At 44.3% G+C, this 22,082-nt stretch overlaps 1 protein-coding gene across 2 annotated transcripts in view; it reads right to left on the bottom strand.

Annotated features, from left to right (window-relative positions):
• The window catches only part of ENKD1 (enkurin domain containing 1), a 79,507-nt gene that overhangs the window by 46,538 nt on the left and 10,887 nt on the right, over nucleotides 1-22,082 (bottom strand). For both annotated transcript variants that reach the window (XM_053449735.1, XM_053449736.1), the window contains exon 3: nucleotides 194-418. In XM_053449735.1, the coding sequence (XP_053305710.1) occupies nucleotides 194-418 (225 nt within the window). The remainder of the gene's footprint in view (nucleotides 1-193; nucleotides 419-22,082) is intronic.

The raw sequence follows: 22,082 nt of genomic DNA, 5'->3' as shown, positions 1-22,082 counted from the left end.
GTGAGGTACAGGATGGGGTCTGTGCTTCCCACAGTAACCTTTACCACATATGAACCCCCAAGAGACAGTGGCAAGGGGAGATTATATAATGCGTCCTAATGTTTAAAGAACAATCTTATATTAACAATGAAATTATTGAAAAACAAAGATTTAAGCTATATTGAATACTTAACTTTAACCAAATTGTGCTTACTTTTAGATGGTGACTCAGGATGAAGCGAGAGCCCTTCAAACCGCAGGAGGATACCAACGGTCCCACTTTTGCCTCTTTCAAAGATGTCACGTGCATTAGGACGAACTCTTGGAGCAGGATTCGTTGGACAGGCACTGTAATAAGCTGGGTATAAAGTGGGATCCGGGGCTAATGGACCGGGTAAAAAATTTAACTTAAGGCTACTGCCATCTTGACTTCCACAGGCTATAATTAAAAGAGAAGAAAAAAATAAAGTGGGAGAGTTACCATAGAGAATCAGATACTTATTTTAAGTGTTGGGGTTTTGTTGTAGCAATTTTCTAAATCATGTCTGTAACTTCACCATTTCATGAGAAAATATAGCCTCTCGGGCACAAATACTTGTATTATGTAGCATGTAACATTTCTAATGAAACTTTAAGCTTAGACCGGAGGCATGACCATAGTAAAAATAATGAGGACTCCTTTACTTTTCTTTTGTTTGGCTCCCGTAGCCACTTGTTCTGTTTGTTCGACATTTGCGACTCTGATTTGTGTTATTTGCTTTCATTGTACTGAAATGGAAAAACATCACCGGATCCAACTAGATCGGCGAGTTCTTCGCCACGGGCTGACTTCGACCTTCCATCTTCTCTACATGCTCACGCATTCCTCGGAGCCTCTTGCCTAAAATCATTTACCTGTGTCTCCGTCCTGCGTGTCGGTTGCCTCTTTTCTTTTCTTTTTTTTTTTTATTATGCGCACTGATGGCACTTTTTCTGTATTGTACTACGGTTCCGGTGAATAAAAAGTTTTACATTTAAAAAAAAGTAAAAATAATGATGCACCACAAACGGTTTCTATACTTCAAAACCGTAGAAAACATATTTGTGGGTTGCATGCCATCAGTGGCAGCAGTAAGCCTACAATAACTGGCTAGCCAATTTTTGGGTTACCCCTAGTGGTGGGTGTGGTAAATTTTCAATAATACCATTTGCCTTTATGTCTTGCATGATGTTCATGCTCCATTTTTTATTAGTGAGATCAACAAAGAAATATATTATTTTATATGGAGAAAAGCTTTTGTGTATAAATTCTCTCCCTTGAGCTACAAGATAAGAAAGATTTTACAATTCTCCAGTGATCAGAATATGCCTGAGATATTCCATCTTCCCATTTTATTTTCTTATGGAAGGGAACCTAATCTCAGACACTACTTGAAAGCAAATGTAGGTACTAAATGAACCAAAAACTAGATTTTAATTGGCCTGTCAATTTGGTTCTTTAAACTGTATTCATTGCAACAGAATTATCAAGGGGAGTAGCTTTTCAAACCCCCATAAGTGCAAGCAATATAAGTTAGAGCACGTTTTAACTTATACCATATTTGCTCGATAATAAGACGAGGTTTTTTCAGCGCTCTGAAAAATACCCCTTGTCTTATAATCGGGGTCGTCTTATAATCAGACCTCAAATAGGTCTGACTATGAGACGACTAAGATACAGATCCCCCGCAGCTGCAGGGGACCTGGATCCTCCTGTCTCCCCCCCGCCCCACTTACCGGTGCTTCTGAGTCCCCGGTGTGTAGCCGGGGCAGTGTGTAGATGTCTACGCGATTCGCGTAGACAACTTACGCTGCAGCCGGAAGGAGGTGTGGCTAGCAGCGGGGGTTGTCTGCGTCCATCGCGCAGACCTTCCCCGGCTGTGAGAGATCAGAGCTCCCCGCATAGGCAGCTCTACTGGGTAGATGTAGTCTGGATGCCCCAGACTAGAGCACTGTGCGGGACGGCTTTTTTAATCCCGCTCCTGCCCGTTCCCGCTGATTTTTTGCCCACTCCCGCAATGTGGGTGTTCCACTCCCGCCACATTTGTGGCCAATCCCGCCCACCTCCTTACCTGAACTGCAGAGTTCCCGCGCAGTTCCGCAAGGCTGCCTTCTCACTGCTCCCTCAAAACAAGGTGGAGTCACAGGAAGTGACGTCACATCACGTGACTCCGTTTTGTTCCTGGGTGGAGCAAGAGAAGAAGTGCTTTGAGGGAGCAGCGAGAAGGCAGCCTTGCAGGACTGCGCAGGATTACCGGGACCCGCAGGTACAGTTCCTGACTGCCCGCTCCCGCCCGCAGCACCAGCAAGACCGCCCTCAAGTTTTTTTTCCCAATGCAGTCCTCTACCCCAGAACACCAGTGCCTAAGCACTTGAGAGAAGTAGGACATCAAGTACACCAAATGAGGTTCCAAGTCAATGGCTATGTACCAAAATTAAGAGGCATTTTGAAACAGAAATAGCTTGGATTACCTGGTTGGAGGCATTACACTCCAAAGGATTTAATGTGGATTATAAATATATGCATTCGCTATAGAGAACATAGAGACTCCTGAGTCCTGGATATGCCATGCATCCCCCTGTAGTAGCTATTTGACTCTATTCACCTGGTACATTGAGGTGATATGGGGTTAATAAACTTATCTGCCATGTATTCCTATGTACCTGTGGTAAATTCTCTTCTTGTCACCCTTAGAAAATATTCCTCCACTTTATTCAACTACACTTTGGGGTTAGCAATACTTTTGATGTTTATGTGTCCCTTACTACTGAGGGGTGAGTTGTCTCTCTTTTTATTCAGTATAACTTGTAGAAAGCCTTTTGTTTTTTTATTTTTTTAAAATCAAAAGTGAAAGGACGACAAGTAGGGAACACACAAAAAGGCGGAACAAGGAAAGGTCCAAATGGAAGGAATACAAAGCCCTGACACAGCAGGGTAACACAATTGACACAATATAAAAAAAAAATAAATAAAAATAAAAATAAAAATAATACATACACAAAACTCCCATAAGGCGAAACAAGGGTGAACATGACCACAACAACCTCCACGATATTAAGCTAGGAGGGTCCGTGTGGAAGGATCAGCTATAAAATGAATCCAGTAAAACCACACCCTCCCATGCTTCCTTACCCGTATTCCTAGCCACCAACTCCTCAAGGACCTGCACATGCTCTACCCTAGCAACCCATTCCCTAAAGGAAGGTGGCGAGGTTTTGCCCCAATGTATGGGGATTTATTCAATAGATGCCGTACCACCAATTTTTTGTAAACCGCCACCGAAACAGGTGTGATGCAGCAAGCAGTTGACAGGGTGGAAAGGAGGGGGTGAGTCGGTAAAACGATGTAGGACACATATATCAGCCTCCAAAACGGAACAATAAGGGGATATTCCCACCAAATATGTAAAACTGATCCCCCCGGAGACCCACATCGCCAACAGACATCCCGGTAATCAGGAAACATGGCGTGGAGACGCGTCGGCGTACAATACCACTGCATGGGAAGCTTATAAGAAAGCTCCCGAGTCTTTGTACTGTAACGGGTTCACCAAGAGAGCTGTAGTAACTCCCAGAGATCACCCACATTTATCCTCCTGTTGTCCCCGGAATCACTTCCAGCACCAGTCAGCATGCGCACCTTGCAGGGAATAGGGCAAAGTGTCTGGGGTGAGGGAAGGGAGTGGGCAGAGGCCAGTTGCGCTGTGCTCAGATGTTTGTGCTTCTGGTGGGGGCACAATACTCACAGGATCCACTGGGGCACACTGCTGAGCACGGTCAAAGAGTTCTCGGTAGGCCTGTTCCAGGAACCATTCTTGGTAAACCAAATAATCGAAATCAGCCCACAAGTCGGGCAGGTAACAGGGCACATCTGCGAGAATCCCTTCCCTGAACTCCCGGATCTCCTCGCACCGATATTTCAATGGGCTCCCAAATCGCCAATCTAGTTGTAGCACGTACCGTTCCTTGGAGGATGGGAGGACTATTCCCCGGACACCCTGGTCCACTCTGAGAGCCTCCATCCAGGCATTTATGTAACTTGCAACTCTGCTGTACACCAACACGTCCTGTAGTGCTGGAACCATCTTTGGCTTGCTGCTGGTATACCCACTGGTACTCCGCTGGGACGTTTGCAAGGAGGATCCCACCGCTGCCACCAATGTAACGGGTTCACCAAGAGAGCTGTAGTAACTCCCAGAGATCACCCACATGTATCCTCCTGTTGTCCCCGGAATCACTTCCAGCACCAGTCAGCATGCGCACCTTGGAACCCTGCTATGTGTACCCAATAAGTAGACATACAACTACCTTGAACTGAGTACAGCAGGAATGAACAGTTTATTGTTGTAAAACATAGACTGATATAGCCACAGAACATTAACATTGATAAACAGGTAGACAACCCAACCTTTAATCCCCTTTAGCTACTGAATATCCCCCTGGTAGCCATCCTGTTAATGGGATTAGTTTAACAAAGGAGTTCCTGCCTGTTTGGCAGCCAGGCTGGAGCCATCTCTGAGTACCTTGGGCCCCTGTATGACAGGTCATTCTGTCACATGTACTAACAGAGCACTGTGTCAATCGAAAAATCCTAACCCACTCTGACCTGGATGACGAGATGTCAAGGCTTGTTCCCATTTACCCGCAAAAGAGGGCAAATGTAGTTTCGCAATTGTAGGTAATGAAGGGTATGCAAGGCGGACATGGCCATCCCTCGAAACAAAGTAGAGAGGGCCAGGATCCGAGCATATAGATTCGCAAAGTCAGGGACTCCTCAGACTCAGTCAGTAGGATAGCTCCTCTAGTCAGGCCCAGGAGAAAATCAGGATTGTGTCGAAGGGGGGTCAAGGGTGAAGGATATGTCGTCAGATTATGCCTCCGGTGTGTGCTATGCAAAACAGCTAGAGTAGCTAGAATAAAAGGATTACCACCTGCCTTCCGTCGAGCCACCCCAGGGACCAACCAAGGGAGGACTCGCAACGGAACAGAAGCAGCAACCGCCTCCAGGGTTAACCACAACTTATGTGACGGACAGTAACTCGACTCCAACGTCCTCAGCAGATGATAGGCTAGATAATAGGAGCGTATACACGGCAAACCAGGACCCCCAGCACATTTAGGCTTTTGCAGCAAAGATATCGCCAACCTCGGGGGCTTCCGACCCCAAATGAACGAAAGAAATAACGCCCGAATCCAGGAAAAAAAGGCCTTTCTAATAGGTAAAGCTTGAGGCAGGTACAAGAGTCAAGGAAGCACATTCATTTTGAGGGCGTGAACCCTACAAGCCACGAAATATATAAGGGACCCCAAACCTTAATATCCTGCTTTATCGTCTCCAGAAGTGGAGGAAAATTAAAACGATAGAGGAGTGAAGTATCTGCCGTTAACCATATTCCAACATGTCTCAACTTCTAAGAACACCATCGAAAAGGGAAAGAGGAGGCTAAGGACTCCACCTCCCCCCGGGGGAGAGAAATATTCAATATCTCGGATTTCGAAAAGTTAATTTTCAGGTTCGACAACCACCCATATCTCTGAAATTCATCTAACAGCACTTGCAATGACACCCGAGGATTCATGAGTGCAAACAGCATATTGTTGGCAAACGCCACCGTTTTGTGATGAACAGCCCCACTCAACAGACCCGTAATATCTGGATTGCCCCTAACTGCTTCTAGGAAAGGCTCCAGCGAGAGGACAAAGAGCATAGGGGATAATCTGGAAAAGTCATCGTCTTGCAATGTATCCTTGTGAATCCTCTCCAAACTCTCTATCCTAGTATATCACTTAAGTTCTGAGTGTGAACCCTCTCTGATCCCAGCCTGACCAGATGTCCTCTGACCACAGTTATGTGCCTCCCAAACCGTAGGGAGGGGCATTCCCAGAGTTCGCCTCAGGAAGACCTCGGATCCTGGCACTACCCGACGGAATTCCGCCAGGTAGTGTGAGTGATGTGTGGAGACTAGGGCTGCAACTAACGATTATTTTAATAATCGATTAGTTGGCCGATTATTTTTTCGATCGGATAAAAAAATGCAATTTTTTTAAATTTTAAGTAATGTAATAAAAAAACGTACAATTTACACTTTCATCTCTTTATTGCAATGGCCTCTCTCTATTCACCTTCTTATTTTATTGACATAATAATAAAAGCTACAAGAACCCAGAGTTTCTCAAACTAGGTTTTAATACAAAGTTATAAGTAAATATTAATTCATATGCTATTTTTCATATTTAATAAAAACTATGAGAAAAAAGCCTTGTTTATATTTTCTATTTACCAAACTGCCCCCAGTTATGCACATCTGACCCCCAGCTTGCCACTCTACCCCATATATGCCTTATACCTCTTATATGCCAGATGCCACTGTGCCCCCGATATGCCTTATACTCCTTATATGCCAGTGATATGCAACTGAGACCCCTGATATATCTTTTACCCCCAGATATGTTTTATGCCCCCGATATGCCTAATATCGATATGCCTTATACCCCAAATGCCCTGAAATTCATAATACCCCCCATACACCACTATAACTCACCCATACACCACTCTGGCTCCTCCCCCTCCCATACACCACTCCCCCTCCCATACACGACGTTGGCTCTCCCCCTCCCTTACTCCACTCTGCCTCCTCCCCCTCCCATACACCACTTTGGCTCCACCCCCTCCCATACTCCACTCTGCCTCCTCCCCCCTCCCATACTCCACTCTGCCTCCTCCCCCTCCCATACACAGCTCTGCCTCTCTACCCGGCTCCGTTGCTGACAGACACTTTCACTGCAGCTTCATAGAAGCCTCAGCGTAATTGAAGGGCAGTAAAGGAGGCTGTCTGTGCAATGCAGACCCCCACTGGCTGACAGAGAGGATGATTCTCTGTCAGCCGGTGGGGGTCTGCGCGATGCTCACAGACAGCCTCTGTTACTGCCCTTCACTTACGCTGAGGCTTCTATGAAGCTGCAGTGAAAGTGCCTGTCAGTAACAGAGGTTCAAAGCACCAGGGAGTCGGGAGAGAGGCAGAGCGGTGTATGGGAGGGTGAGGAGGCAGAGCAGTGTATGGGAGGGGGAGGAGGCAGAGCAGTGTATGGGAGGGGGGAGAGAGACGGAAGTGAGAGACCGGCTGACAGTAAGGGGAATCCAGGTCCCCTGCAGCGTTGTGGGGGATCTGGATTCTGGTGTTATAATCCGATCTCTGTTTGAGGTCGGATTATAGAAGGAGAGGATTTTTTCAGAGCATTTGCTCTGAAAAAACCCTTTTTATAAATCGATAAAAATCGATTCGACTAATCGATAATGAAAATCGTTGACAACGATTTTCATTATCGATTATTATCGATTTTAATCTATTAGTTGATTCAGCCCTAGTGGAGACTCTCACAAGGTCAGCAGTTTTCTGCGCCTGTTGCATAGTCTCCTCTTCTTGTCTGGAAACCCGCCACTCCACACGCAAAAGATCAGATTTGAGGCCTGCGATGGCGTCCGATACTGTCTGCTTCAATTCAGTCAGCAGGGTACTGAAATTCTCCCTCCACGACGAAAAAAATCTGATGGACCTCTGCCGAGCAGGTAGGTAACGCATCCAGGCGGGTGATCAGGGCCCTGATCATCAGAACCACGCGGTCTCGAAGGAAGTCATCAGAGGCTTGGGAGGCCAGCAGCGCCAGGGTGCTGAACTATTCTCGAAGAGACGGCACCAAAGAGGTAGTACCGTCCCTGGACTACGACAGAGTCGACGGTTGTCTTTTCATACGACCCGTTGTGGTAAAAGCACGTTGTGGTGTTTAAACCAAATATAAAAATATATCTCACAAAGGTTCGTCTACATTAAAAGGTATTTATTATAAGGTAACAACACAGCAAACACATTTATCTCATATACACATGCATTGCCAAACCCCACAGGACAACAACCCCCTTTTTATCTCTCTCTCTATACATATAACAATTCCCTTCAACACAATTTGATCTCACCCAATGTTAAGCCTCCAGATCCGATAATAGCTCACTGCCGGGAGCTGACTCTCACCACATCCACCATGGAGGAAAAGGAAAAAAAAAAACTGAAGGAGTCCATGTGTGGTATTATATTATATACCCTTCATTTGACGTCACATCCTGTTTCATCACTTCCTTAAGTGAACTGTGGGAGGGAAGGATTCTAAGAACGCCCACCTTAACCTAATCCCTTTGTTTATGGGGACAAGACAAGTTACCACACACGTATATTAGGAAAAAAAGCTAAGTTGCCAGCGGAGCTCTAGCCACAGGCGTCCATGTCCTCCAGCGGCTAACCCCGCCGTAAAAAGACTTTTAGCTACATTTTCAGATGTAGATTTAGTTTGTCCTCAGGCATATTCCGTATCTCTGGGCCATGTAGTTGCGTACACGTGTCTTTAAAGCTACCGTTATGTTACCAATATCATTGCATACATCTCTAGCACACAATGTTCACCTGGTCCTCCTGCTTTTGGAGCAAATGTCAAACCTGGTAAGCCATTGACCTGCACAAAATAAGAACATTCGGGGGCTTGACCATAATGACAGGTATTGTGACCCCCCCATACACTCCTATTGGAGTACAGACCGGGTTTTATCAACCCCCTTTTTTCCAGTATTATGACCAGTTTTTAATATTTGAACCTGCTAAAATTCCTGCATTTTAATGATAATGTCCAATGCCCCCCTAAAGGTGACTGTGACAATTCAGAATCCACTTTCAGTGTTATTTATTAATTCACTAGGCCAGGGGTAGGCAACCTTCGGCATTCCAGGTGTTGTGGACTACATCTCCCATAATGCTCTTACAGTCATAATGCTGGCAAAGCATCAAGGGAAATGTAGTTCACAACATCTGGAGTGCCGAAGGTTGCCGACCCCTGCACTAGGCTGTCCTTTCTCATATTATTAAAATTATGTATTATTATTAAGCACCAACAGTGATGTAGAATGTGAGGCGTACGTCATGTTTATGTCGCATTTCCCAACTTGGCATATAGTATTTTTGTCTGCAATACGTTTGTACGTTTCCATTGTTTCCCTATAATATTGAGTGTATTTTGTTTGTGTTACCTAGGTCACCATAACTTACATTGTGATTTTCGGGATCCACATCTTGATTTCAATAAAACATTCTGGGTATTGGGAAGTCATTGGAAATGTTTCTTTGGCTTCTTGGCTGTGTTCAAGTGAGTATCTGTGAGAAAAGGAACGCTTGGTCCTCTGCCCTTAAGGCGGGTGTTTTGAGAAGCACAAGGTGCCTTCTTCGAGCCCCTTAAGCGGTTTCCTCTGGGAGCACTCCCACAGTTTTTGTTTGGGTTTAAGTTGAGTATTTTTTAACTTTTTGTGTCCAGTAAGTGAAGGGCTGTGGCCTTATATGGTACTTTCCTTTTTACTTACCTCATAATTGCACTTGTTTGCTTGCGCATGTGCCTATTATTTTTGTATATAGTTTTTGGAAGAAACAGCACGGAGAACTATTGATATAGACACAGGCTTGATACACTGAAAACCTGTGGAGATTGATCCTGGCTTTTTGGTCGGAGAGATGGATGACGCCTTTTGGCTCCAGTCTCTCCCTGGAGTTTACAACGGTCCTCCTCCTTGCACTATAAAGGAGGACCAAGAAGATCTGGCCCTCCTTCAGGCTAATGTCAGGAAGGGAAGGAAGAGGAAGTACCTCCTCAGAAGGTGTGGGAGTTTGCCTACCAGTGTGGCTCTTAACTCAAGCACTTGGAGCACCCTCACACTCTTCATAGCAAAGTCGGGATATCTTAACAGAAGTGTACCAGTTTCTGCCTGAAGACTTGTCTGAAGGCCTGGCTGCACCTGAAGGCCCACTGATATGGTTAACCATCACTACTCTTAGAAAGGCATGACATACAGGGATATAAATAGAATAACATTAATATTTTAGAGCTTCTTGATCCAAGGAGAAATCCCATTGCCTCTTGGAGTCAAGAAGGAATTTTTTTCCCCTGATGGCCGAATTCAAAGTAGCTTAATTAGGGTTTTTTTGCCTTTGGATCAAGAATAGGAAGGTTAGGTAGAAGGGTTGAACTTGAGGGACTTAGGTCTTTTTTCAACCTTATAAACTATGTAACTATGTACTCCAAGTGTGCTTATGGGCCCTGAAGATCACGGTTCAGGTCTGTCTGGTGGTCCTACGACAGTGACCCACTATTTGAACGACTATACAACCAATAGCCCATTATCAACTTCTTTGCTAGTACATTTTTGGAAATTACACATTAGAGCAGAATGTCTGCATTGATTAATCCCTTGTTCTATTTAAGGTTTATAAACTTTGCAAAAGCAGTATGGGATATACAGTGTCCTTCAGGATATATGAGATGAAGGACAGTCACCTAGATCCCCTTAGCTGCCCAGACTCTGTTGGTAGAAGTGGGAAAGTTGTGTGGAATATCCTCTTACCCCTTTTGAATCCTACCACTTCTGGGCAGATAAACTATACGACCTCAGAGTTTTTTTTACATATTTAATAACTTATTGACACCCCAGCCAGTGTCAGGGTCAGAAAAAAACCAAATGTTTCCTAAAACAGTTAGATTACCCTAAACAAAAGCACATAACAACTAGTGCTCGGCACAATGATGACATTCTGGCCTGTAAATATGAGAGGGGAGGGTGATGCACAGGTCCTAAAAACAGCGCATCATCAACTATAATAAAAACATGAGGAAGTAGATCTTTCCAATCAGTGTCTACAGCCGTACATAGTGTTGTGTAAAGCCAAAACAAGGAATCTTCCCTGACCTAGGTTGTCATGTTCAAAACTTACAACTTGGGCTGCAACAACTAATCGATAAAATCGATGATAAATCGATAATGAAATTCATTGGCAACGAATTTCATTATCGATTAGTTGAATCGATTTTTATCGATTATAAAATGAGGGTTTTTTTCAGAGCAAATGCTCTGAAAAATACCCCTCGTGTTATAATCCGTTTAGTGTGACTCACAGGAGTCACAGCAGCAGTTGCTACCTACAGTTCCTCCCTGCAGTCACTGTCGATTGGCCCGCCCACTTCTTTTCCAGTCCCTCCCTGCAATCGCAGCTGGAGAAAGAAAGGGGCGGGGCCAATCGGCAGTGACTGTCAGGAGGAAGAAATGGGCGGAGCCAAACGGACAATTGGCTCCGCCCATTTCCTTAGCATCGCCATGGCTGTGACACTCATCTAACTGAGTATAAAATTAATATTTGGGCTGCTGAAAGTTAGGGGGGGGTTAATTTAGGGGCAGTTATAGTTAATGGGGTGTTTAGGGTTAACTTAGGGGCAGGTATAGTTAATGGGGTGTTTAGGGTTAACTTAGGGGCAGGTATAGTTAATGGGGTGTTTAGGGTTAACTTAGGGGCAGTTATAGTTAATGGGGTCTTCAGGGTTAATTTAGGGGTAGTTATGGTTAATGGGGTGTTTAGGGTTAATTTAATGCTGAGGATTGAGGGTTAATTTAATTAATTTAATAAAGTTAACTTAAGGTGTAGTTAGAGGTAAAGTGGGGCAAACTGAGGGGAATCTAAATCCTGGGGGCAGTGAAGATAAACCCTGTATTTATTTATAAAAGTATTGTGTCTGTGCACTATGGCATATCAGGGGGGTATACGGCATACCTGGGGAGGACGGAGTGACATATCTGGGGGTATAAGGCATATAGGGTATATAAGGCATATGTGGGGAGGGCAGTGTGGCATGTCTGGGAGGGCAGTGTGGCATGTCTGGGAGGGCAGTGTGGCATGTCGGGGAGGGCAGTGTGGCAAGCCTGGGCTCAAATATGCATAACTGGGTACACAATACACATTGGTACAAACGACAAAGTTAAGGGCAGGCGGGGGGGTCTTTAAAAACGATTTTAGGGCACTAGGTCAGAAACGTACGCAAAGGACCTCTAAGGTAATATTCTCTGGAATTTTACCGGTACCATGCGCTACATCAAGGAGACAGCGGGAGCTTAGGGAAATCAATGCGTGGCTAAGAGTGTGGTGTAAGAAAGAGGGATTTGGGTTTTTGGAGCACTGGGCAGACTTTGCCGTCGGCTACAGACTCTATAGCAGGGATGGACTGCACCTCAATGAAGAGTGGGCTGCAGTGCTAGGGGAGAGGATGGCTAGAGAAATCAAGGATCATTTACACTAGGTTCCTGGGGGGAGGATAAAGATAGAAATTAAGTGCTACCTAGAGTAGACTGAGAAGGGGGTCTATGGGAAAAGGGGGTGAGAGCCGTGGTGGGGTTAGCATAGGCCAGGGCTCGACAAATCCCAGGCACCAGGTCGCCATGGCGACTCAGAGTTTTGTCCTGGCGCCTAGGAGTTTGTCAGCCTCTTACATCAACAAAAAAATGCCCCCGCGGGGTGACTCGGGGGCGCTGCTGCTGCTGTCTGCCCAGGAGTCTTGGCAGACAGCACAGCCACTCAGAGCCCGAGATCACTCCCACGACTGGTCAGTTACTGGCTTTTTAGAAGGCACCGCATAAATAGAAAAGGGGAAGGGATTTGTTTATATGCAAACCCTAAACTAAAGCCCTGCATGTAGATAGTAAAAAGAGTTGCACACTACTTGTAAGTGTAAGCTAAAAGCCACCACACATTAGCAATGAAGGGGAGGATCAGCTGCTATTTGAAATTGAAAAGGCTGCCAATAGGAAAGAAGTTTTAATCATGAGAGATTTTAATTACCCAGATATAGATTGGAATAGTGGAACTAGTCCCACTAAGGACAGCAAGTCTGAACCTGCTTGATGACCAATTTATTTCACAATCCCAGATATGCCACATACCCCCAGATATGCCATTCTGCCCTCCCCACATATGCCTTATACCTCCTGATATGCCACTGTGCCCCCTGATATGCCTTATACCCCCCATATGCCATAGTGCCCTCTGATATGCCTTATACCCCAGATATGCCACTCGGCTCACCAAATATGCATTACACCCCTTATATCCCACTGTGCCCTTGATATGCCCCCCCAGACTTACCCCCCCGTGCTCCAGACTCCTTGGTGTCTAGTAAGGGCAGGCGGTGAGCGCCTGCGCAATGTGCGTAGACAACCTCTGCTTCTGGTCGGCACTTTCGCTGGAGCGTCTATGACTAAGCACTGGAAGGTCATGTGACACCGGTGCTCCATCATAGAAACCCAAGTAGAAGTCCCGGCAGTAGCGGAGGTTGGCTGCGCGCATCACACAGACACCCACCGGCTGCCAGAGAGAATGATCCGGGTCCCCTGCAGCGGATCCTCTTCTCTGTCAGCTGGCGAACGTTGCGCAATGCGCAGACCACCTCTGCGGTGCTGACCGATACTTCCTCCGGGGCTTTTATGGTGGAGCACCGGAAGGTCACATCACGCTGGTGCTCCATCATAGAAGCCCTGGCGGAAGTGGAGGACAGTAGCGGAGGTTGTCTGCACGCATCGCACAGACACCCCCCACCGGCTGTCAGAGTGGAGGATCCGGGTCCCCTGCAGCGCTTTGAGCGTCGGATTAGAAAAAGAGGGGTATTTTTCAGAGCAAATCGATTCACCTTATCAATAATTAAATTTGTTGGCAACGATTTTCATTATCGATTATTATGTATTTTATTGATTAGTTGTTGCAGCCCTAGTACAGAATGGGATGGATTGTTCTCTGGACTAAACACAGAGGACAAATGGAATACCTTTAAGCACACATTGCAAAATTACACATCCCAATTTATAAATCCAAAAGAAGCAAATCAAATCCCATGTGGCTTACCAGGGAAGCAAAACAGGAAATAAGAAATAAACAAATGGCATTTAAGCATTATAAAAGTGAGGGATCAGGAGTATCATTTATGGCATATAAAGATGTCAACAAAGCCAGCAAAAAGGCCATTAAAATGGCTAAATTGGAAAATGAGAAACTAATTGTCAAGGAGAGTAAAACTAATCCCAAGAAATGTTTTAAGTATGTAAATAAAACAAGTTAAAAAGGTAGAGAATGTTGGTCTTATTATCTGAAACAGGAAACTTGCTTAGTGAGGACAGAGAGAAAGCTGACATCTTAAATATTTTTTTTTCTTCGGTTTATACCAAGGAAGAACCAATGATGGGGCCCCTGCTGGCTAATTTTAAGGGACAATTACAGCAAACATGGGATTGGCTGCCGCAAGAAAAAAACTGCTCAAGCAATTAAATACTGTTAAGGTAGACAAGGCCCCTGTACCGGATGGTATACACCAAAGAGTACTTAAGGAGCTAAGACTAATTCTGGCCCAACCATTATTACCGGCCTTTGGGGATTCTTTCATTTCAGGCATAGTTCCATTAGATTGGCGCAAGGCAGATGTTGTGCCCATATTTAAAAAAATCTCAACTGGCAATTACAGGCCAGTAAGCTTAACATCAGTAGTGGGGAAATTATTTGAAGGGCTGCTAATGGTATACATTCAAGAACATATCTTGATCCAGAATCCAATTAGTAGAAGTCAACATGGTTTTGTGAAAGACAGGTCTTGTCAAACCAACTTATTATCATTCTACGAAGAATCTAGAATCTAGTAAAAATCTAGATATGGCTACAAATGTGACTTATCTGGACTGCTAAGGCAACCTTGTATTGGTATGTTAGCATGTGTGTCTTGGTATTTTTAATATGTGAACGTGTGTCTTTGGGTATGCTAATATGGCTTGGCACATTAGTGAAAGTGTGTGTAATGTTAGCATGTACAGTGCCCTCCACAAACGTTAGCACTTTGGTAAACATGACCAAAGAAGGCTGAAAATTTGTCTTTATTCTTTAACCTTTTGATCTTTTATTTAAACAATAAACAAAAATACTCTGATCTCATGGCTTATCCAAAGAAAATAAAAATTGTTAAATGTGTGTGCCACAATTATTGATACCCTTTTAGTCAATACTTTGTGCTACCTCCCTTTGCCAAGATAACCACTCTGAGTCTTCTCCTATAGTGCCCGATGAGGTTGAAGAATACATGGCAAAGATTTGAGACCATTCCTCCTTACATAATCTCTCCATAGCCTTCAAATTTCAAGGTCAACGCTGGTGGACCTCATAGGTTTTCTACGGGGTTTACATCAGGGGACTGGGATGGTCATGTTATGGCCTTGATTTTGTGGTCAGTAAAACATTTGTGTGTAGATTTTGATCTGTGTTTTGGATCATTGCTGAACATAGAACCCAATTCCATTTGAAGTTCCAGTAGTGTCTGGCAAACCTTTTGGACGAGGGGGTTTTGTCCTTTGGAACCCTTCCAAACAACTTGTTGTGATGCAGGTGACGTCGGATTGTAGTTTTGGATACTTTCTGACCCCAAGATGCAACTAAATTCTGCGCTCTTTGGACATTTTTTGGTCAATCAAACAATCCTTTTAACAGTGCAGAGCAGGGGAGGGCTGGCAGCCTAAGGCCTGGGGGGCAAGTCTAGTCAACTGACCCATTGTGCCACCAAAGCAGCTGCGAGCGACATAGAAAGTGGCCGTCGTGCACCGGCGTCTAATGAAATTAAAGGGGCCGGCGTGCACGCACCACGCCGCCCAATGGCCGTGCCTCAGCTATTCATCCCACCCCTTTTAAGACGTGGGACGAAGAGCTGAGGCACAGCCATTGGGTCTGACTGCCGCACGACGCAGAGGCGTACCTAGAGGCACCCCACACACACACACACTTTAAAACAGCATAGTTTCTATGGTTAGGCAAACATTGACAGGGGTACAGCATAATTGTTATCATTATATACTGAGGCACACATTGATGGTGGTACAGCATAACTGTTATCATTATATACTTAGGGATTACGCTGTACCACCGTCAATGTGTGCCTATCACTATACATTGAGCCAGACACTGACAATACTACACTACAACCCCTATCACTATATACTAAACCAAACATTGATGTGACTGGCTTAGTATATAGTAGGGATGCACCGAAACTGAAAATTCAGCATAACACCCATCACTCTCACACACTTACTAATCCACTCTCCCTGAATTATTTCCTACCTTTCCTCTGTCACTGTCACTTTTCCGCCTCCTCTTCGTTCTGCTTCTTCTTCTGTGTCCTATCCTTCCGGTGCACTGAGCGCGGAAGACGGTGGGCGTGGCTTCAGTGTTGTGCCCCGGGATTTGACATCAAGTCTCGACGCACAGCCACAGTTGCCGCGCGCATCGTTTCTGGAGGCGTGCCAGCCTGGTGGCACCCCTCAGATGAGGTACACCAGGTATGCCAGGTACGCTACTGGCACGACGGCCGCATTCAATCCCGCTCGCAGCCGCTTAGTTTTGAACTTTGCGGCTGCGTTGAATGTTCGTCTGCCGGCCAGCCCACCGGCCTGGATTCAGCGCGGCCCAGCCCGCCCCTGGTGCAGAGACAATATACGAACACATTCTCAAAAAGGTTAAATCATAAACTTTTCCAATTCTCTGGAACGTCTTAGTTATTGCACGGATGGTGGAGATTGGCATTTCCAATGCTTCTGCAATATTCTTATAGCTATCTCCTATTTTGGGACTCTCAACAACATTTTGCCGCACATAACAGCTATTTTCATTGGTCTTACCTATTGTTATAAATGACTAAAAAGAGAAAAAGGGGTTCCACAAGGTACTGTATTTATACTGCTATATATTATTATAGGACTGTTTTTCTTGAACTATAGTTCTGTACTTTTAACTGTTTATTTTTGACAGGTGTTCTTGTTTAACTGTAAATCTTATACTTGATTGTGAGTATGGTTATGGGAGTTAGCAAGATTGATGATCTGACTCAATGCACATCTTGCTTCATGTATGCATGCCTGGATGAATCCGTCCAGGGTCCATACCTCTGTGGCAGGTGTGAGCAAGTGGCTTCTCTGGAAGCTCATATTAGAGATCTGGGGAAGCAAATTGCAACTTTGATAGATAGACAATCTTGAAAGGAGTCTGCTGCTCACTGAGCAGAGTGTAGTGGGGGCAGGTAGTGAAGAGGGAGGAGATAAGTCAGCTGGGGAACAGGCATGTAGCTGGGTAACAGTTACACGTGGTGGTAGAGGGGGAGGAAAGAGGAAAGGTTTAGCTAGTCCTGACCTTGTGCAGCCTAACGGATTTGCCCGCTTGAGTGAAGATGTTGGGTGCATCAGCTCAGGAGCAGCTATACTGGAGGAAGCTGTTCCTTCTAACAGCCGAGGGAACAGCCCCTCTAGTATGAGTGGGGTTGAGAGCGTAAGAAAGGCTAGACAGGTTGTGGTGGTAGGGGACTCTATTATTAAGAGAGTAGATAGGGTAATCTGCCGCTCTGATAGGCTCAACCGGACAGTTTGCTGTCTTCCGGGTGCTCGGGTCCGGCATGTTGCTGACAGAGTGGATGGATTATTGGGAGGGGCTGGGGAAGACCCGGCTGCCATGGCCCATATTGGTACCAATGACAAAGTCAGTGGAAAATGCAACGTCCTAAAGAATGATTTCAGGGAATTAGGAGATAAACTGAAGAAAAGGACCTCCAAGGTAGTATTTTCAGAAATATTACCTGTGCCACACGCAACAGTAGAAAGGCAGCAGGAGATCAGGGGGGTAAATGCGTGGCTAAAGTCATGGTGTAGGAAGGAGGGTTTTGGCTTTCTAGAGCACTGGGCTGATTTTGCGCTTGGGTACAATCTTTATAGCGGTGATGGATTGCACCTAAACGGAAGAGGGTCTGCTGTGCTATGGGAGAGGATGGCTAGAAGGCTGGAGGGGTTTTTAAACTAGTGATGGGGGACACACAGAGATCATGAAAATGGAGATAGCACAGAAAGGAGAGGGGCTTCAGATCAGAACAAGGGGGGTGGAGATGGGGGAGGGGCAAGATCAGAACAGAGGAGGTATGTATTAATAAAAATTCAAGAGACTCAGGGTAATATTAAATGTATGCTTGTTAATGCAAGGAGCCTAAATAACAAAATGGGAGAACTAGAGGCAATAGCATACACTAAGCAATATGATATAATAGGCATAACAGAAACATGGTGGGATGAGACCCATGACTGGGCCTACCTAATAAACCACCTAATGTTAATAATGACGAGGAAGAGATTTTAATTACCCAGACATAAATTGGGATAAAGGGACTAGTAGTTCTGCAAGGGGATTCAGGTTTTTGAACCTGTTAAATGACACCTTCAGGTCACAACTGGTACAAGCACCAACTAGAAAGGATACTTGTTTGGATCTGGTGATAACAAACAATGTTGATCTTGTGTGTAACATTTAAGTGGGTGAGCACTTGGGTAACAGTGATCACAATATGGTCTCTTATGAAATAAACTCAAAAAAGAAATTGCCCATGGGGCATACTAAAAAGGATAATTTTAAGAAGGCCAATTTCAATAAGATAAGGGCAGCTTTACAACTTATTGACTGGCATAAACTCTTCAGGGATAAAAACACCGAGGAAAAATGGAGTATTTTCAAACAAATATTAGCAGGGTACACTTCTCTGTATGTACCACTAGGAAACAAATATAAAAGAAACAAATTGAAACCGATGTGGCTTAGTGCTGACGTTAAGCAGAAAGTTAAAAATAAGAAAATGGCTTTTACAGCATTTAAATCAGAGGCATCCTATATAAGATATAAAGGAAGCCAATAAAGCATGTAAAAAGGTGATTAGATGGGCTAAACTAGAAAATGAGAGGGTGATTGCCACAGAGAGCAAAACTAACCCCAAAAAATTCTTTAAGTACATAAATTCTAAAAAAAAACAAAAAATGAAAACATAGGTTCATTAAAAACAGAGATGGGAGTGTTGGTTAACCCCTTAATGACAAAGCCCGTACATGTACAGGCTCAAAATGCATTGTTTTCAATGGGTTTAGGGACCGCCCATTGTCCTTAAGGGGTTAAGGAGGACCAGGAAAAAGCAGAAACTTTAAATAACTTTTTCCTCAGTATATATTAAGGAGGAACATATGGCAATGGATATACATAGGACTACTGAATTTTTTTTTCAGTCAAACTGTGAGTGGATGGCTCAGGACAAGGTGCTGCAGCAACTAAAGAAAATGAAGTGAATCTTTTGGGATTTTTTTCTTTCAGGAATTGTACCAGAGGATTGGAGGAAGGCAGATGTGGTTCCTATTTTCAAAAAGGGTTCAAACTCTGTGCCCGGAAATTATAGACCTGTTAGCTTAACTTCCATGCTGGGAAAGTATTTGAAGGGCTGTTTAGGGATAATATTCAAGAATTCCTTGGGAAGAACAGTATTATTAGCAAAAATCAGCATGGTTTTATGAAGTTATTTTAAGTAAGTAGAAGTGTAGATCAGGGTGTTGCAGTGGATGTAATCTACTTGGATTTTGCCAAGGCGTTTGACACGGTTCCACACAATAGGTTAGTATTCAAACTGAAGGAAACTGGAGAGATAGAGAACAGAGAGTTGTTATAAATGGTAAATGTTCAAGCTGGTCAAAAGTGGTAAGTGGTGTCCCTCAGTGTTCTGATCTGGGACCAATTTTATTCAACATATTTATAAATGACCTGGCAGTAGGCATTGAAAGTCATGTTTCTGTGTTTGCAGATGACACTAAACTAGGTAAAGTAATACAGGGCGAGCGGTATATTACAGTACTGCAGAGGGATCTAGATAGACTGGGGGACTGGGCACACAATTGGCAGATGAAATTCAATGTAGATAAATGTAAAGTTATGCACTTTGGGGTAGGGAATGCACAAGCAACCTACACCCTAAACGGTAGTGAATTAGGGGTAACGACAAATGAGAAGGATTTGGAAATTGTTACAAACTAGGCAACAATGGGCAATGTCAGTCTGCGGTTGCTAAGGCCAGTAAAGTATTGCCGTGTATAAAAAGGGGCATCAAGTCGCGGGATAAAAATATAATTTTGCCTCTGTATAAATCAATGGTAAGGCCGCACCTTGAATATGCTGTGCAATTTTGGGCACCTATTCTAAAGAAGGATATTATAGCACTAGAAAGGGTGCAGAGGCGGGCTACAAAATTAATAAAAGGAATGGAGCACTATAGTTATGAAGAAAGGTTAACAAATTTAAATCTGTTTAGTTTAGAAAAACATCGCCTCAGAGGGGATATGATAACATTATATAAATATATTCGGGGCCAATACAAACCATTGTGTGGAAATCTGTTCATAAACAGGACTATGCATTGGACACGTGGTCACGGGTTTAGACTGGAAGAAAGGAGATTTAGACTAAACCAGGGGTTTTTTTACAGTAAGGACAATAAGGATGTGGAATTCTCTGACTGCAGAGGTAGTTTTATCGGAGTCTGTACAGACGTTTAAACAGCAACTGGATGGATACCTGGAAAAACATAATATTCGGGGATATAATCTTTAATTATGGGGAAACAGCTTATTGATCCAAGGAGAAATCTGACATTTTGGGGTCAAGAAGGAATTTTTTTCCCTGGTTAGTGCAAAATTGGGAAGAGCAAAACTGGGGGGGGGTTGCCTTCTTTTGGATCAACAGCAACAAATTAACAGATAAAGGAAAGGCTGAACTTGATGGACGCGTGTCTTTTTTCAGCCTTTATAACTATGTAACTAAGGGAATTTGGCCTATGTGTTGCTTAATATTTTTATCCTTGTGAAATAGAATTTCCTGTTCCTAGTCACCTAGGTGTCCTACAAAGTGTAAAATATCATAATTGTAGCACACATATACATCACATTTTTTTTTTTTTTATATAACAATAAAGACTTTTCAAAGCCTTCTTTGCTCATATTGGTGCCAATACTTGTGGAGGGCGCTGTAAACATGTGCATTTGGGTAAGTTAGTGAAAGTGTGTCTATATGTGAGCATATATGTCTGGGTATGTAGTCAAAGCGTGTGTTTGGGTATGTTATTATGTGAACATATGTCTTTAGGTATTTTAGTATGCGTGTCTGTGTATCTTATCGCGTAAACATTCTTTGCTTGGGTTGTTAGTATATATTGTGATCCTGCACCCACACAGGGTACCAAACAGCACGGTCCTCTAGGGTATTAACGCCACATCTCAATTAGGTAATCACCCACAATTTATTTGTAGTCCACGTATGAAGATATTTACAGGATTACACAGAACACAAATTCTCTACAAACAAAAGCCTAGCTCGTCTGAGCGCTTACTAACATATAACTTCCCTCACTACACAGGGTCTAAAACTAAACAAAACGTAATCCCACCAACCTTTTTGATGGGCTCTCTTGTGCAAAGCAAGCCCTGCTGCTTCCAAAACAAACTCTCTCTCTTCTGTCCAACAGGTCAGGTTATATTGCAGCCAGTGCAGCTAATTACCTGCAGCTGACCAGTGCATTGGAGTCAGCTTAAACTCCTGGCCTAGATCCTGGGTCAGTCCAGGTGCATGTAAACTGCGGGGCGGAGCACCAGCCTGCCCTATATGTCATAGAAAACCCTGCAAAATCGAGGGGGAATGTATACCCCTTCCACAACAACACCCCGCACCTTGTTACATATCCTCCCCCCCAGCTCAGACCCATCGGGGCGAGCGGCCTTGGACCACAAACAGTGAACTCGGGAGAGGCCATCCACATTACCCTGGGCAGTACCAGCTCTGTGAACCATAGTAAACTGGAATGGCTGGAGACTAAGGAACCACCTGGTAACCCTGGCATTCTTTTCCTTGTTCTGCCTCATCCAGGTTAAAGGTGCATGGTCAGTAATCAGTGTAAACCTTCGACCCAACAGATAATACCTCAAGGACTCTAGTGCCCACTTAACAGCCAGGCATTCTTTCTCAACCACTGAGTACCTCTGTTCATGAGGATTTAACTTCCGACTTAGATACATGACTGGATGTTCCTCTCCATCATGTGCTTGAGAAAGAACCGCGCCCAGGCCAACATCAGACGCATCGGTCTGTACAATGAATTGTTTAGAAAAATCCGGAGCTACCAATACGGGGTCAGAACACAATGCCTCTTTCAAGACCTGAAAGGCATGTTCTGCTTCTGGGGTCCACTTAACCATAACCGGGCCTTTAGCTTTTGTGAGCTCAGTCAACGGGGCAGTAATGGTGGCAAAGTCAGGGATGAACCTGCGATAATAGCCAGTTAAGCCCAAGAATGCCCTTACTTGTTTCTTT

Source organism: Spea bombifrons, chromosome 10 (assembly GCF_027358695.1).
Source record: "Spea bombifrons isolate aSpeBom1 chromosome 10, aSpeBom1.2.pri, whole genome shotgun sequence".
NCBI lineage: Eukaryota > Metazoa > Chordata > Amphibia > Anura > Pelobatidae > Spea > Spea bombifrons.
This window is presented reverse-complemented; position numbering and strand designations above follow the sequence as displayed.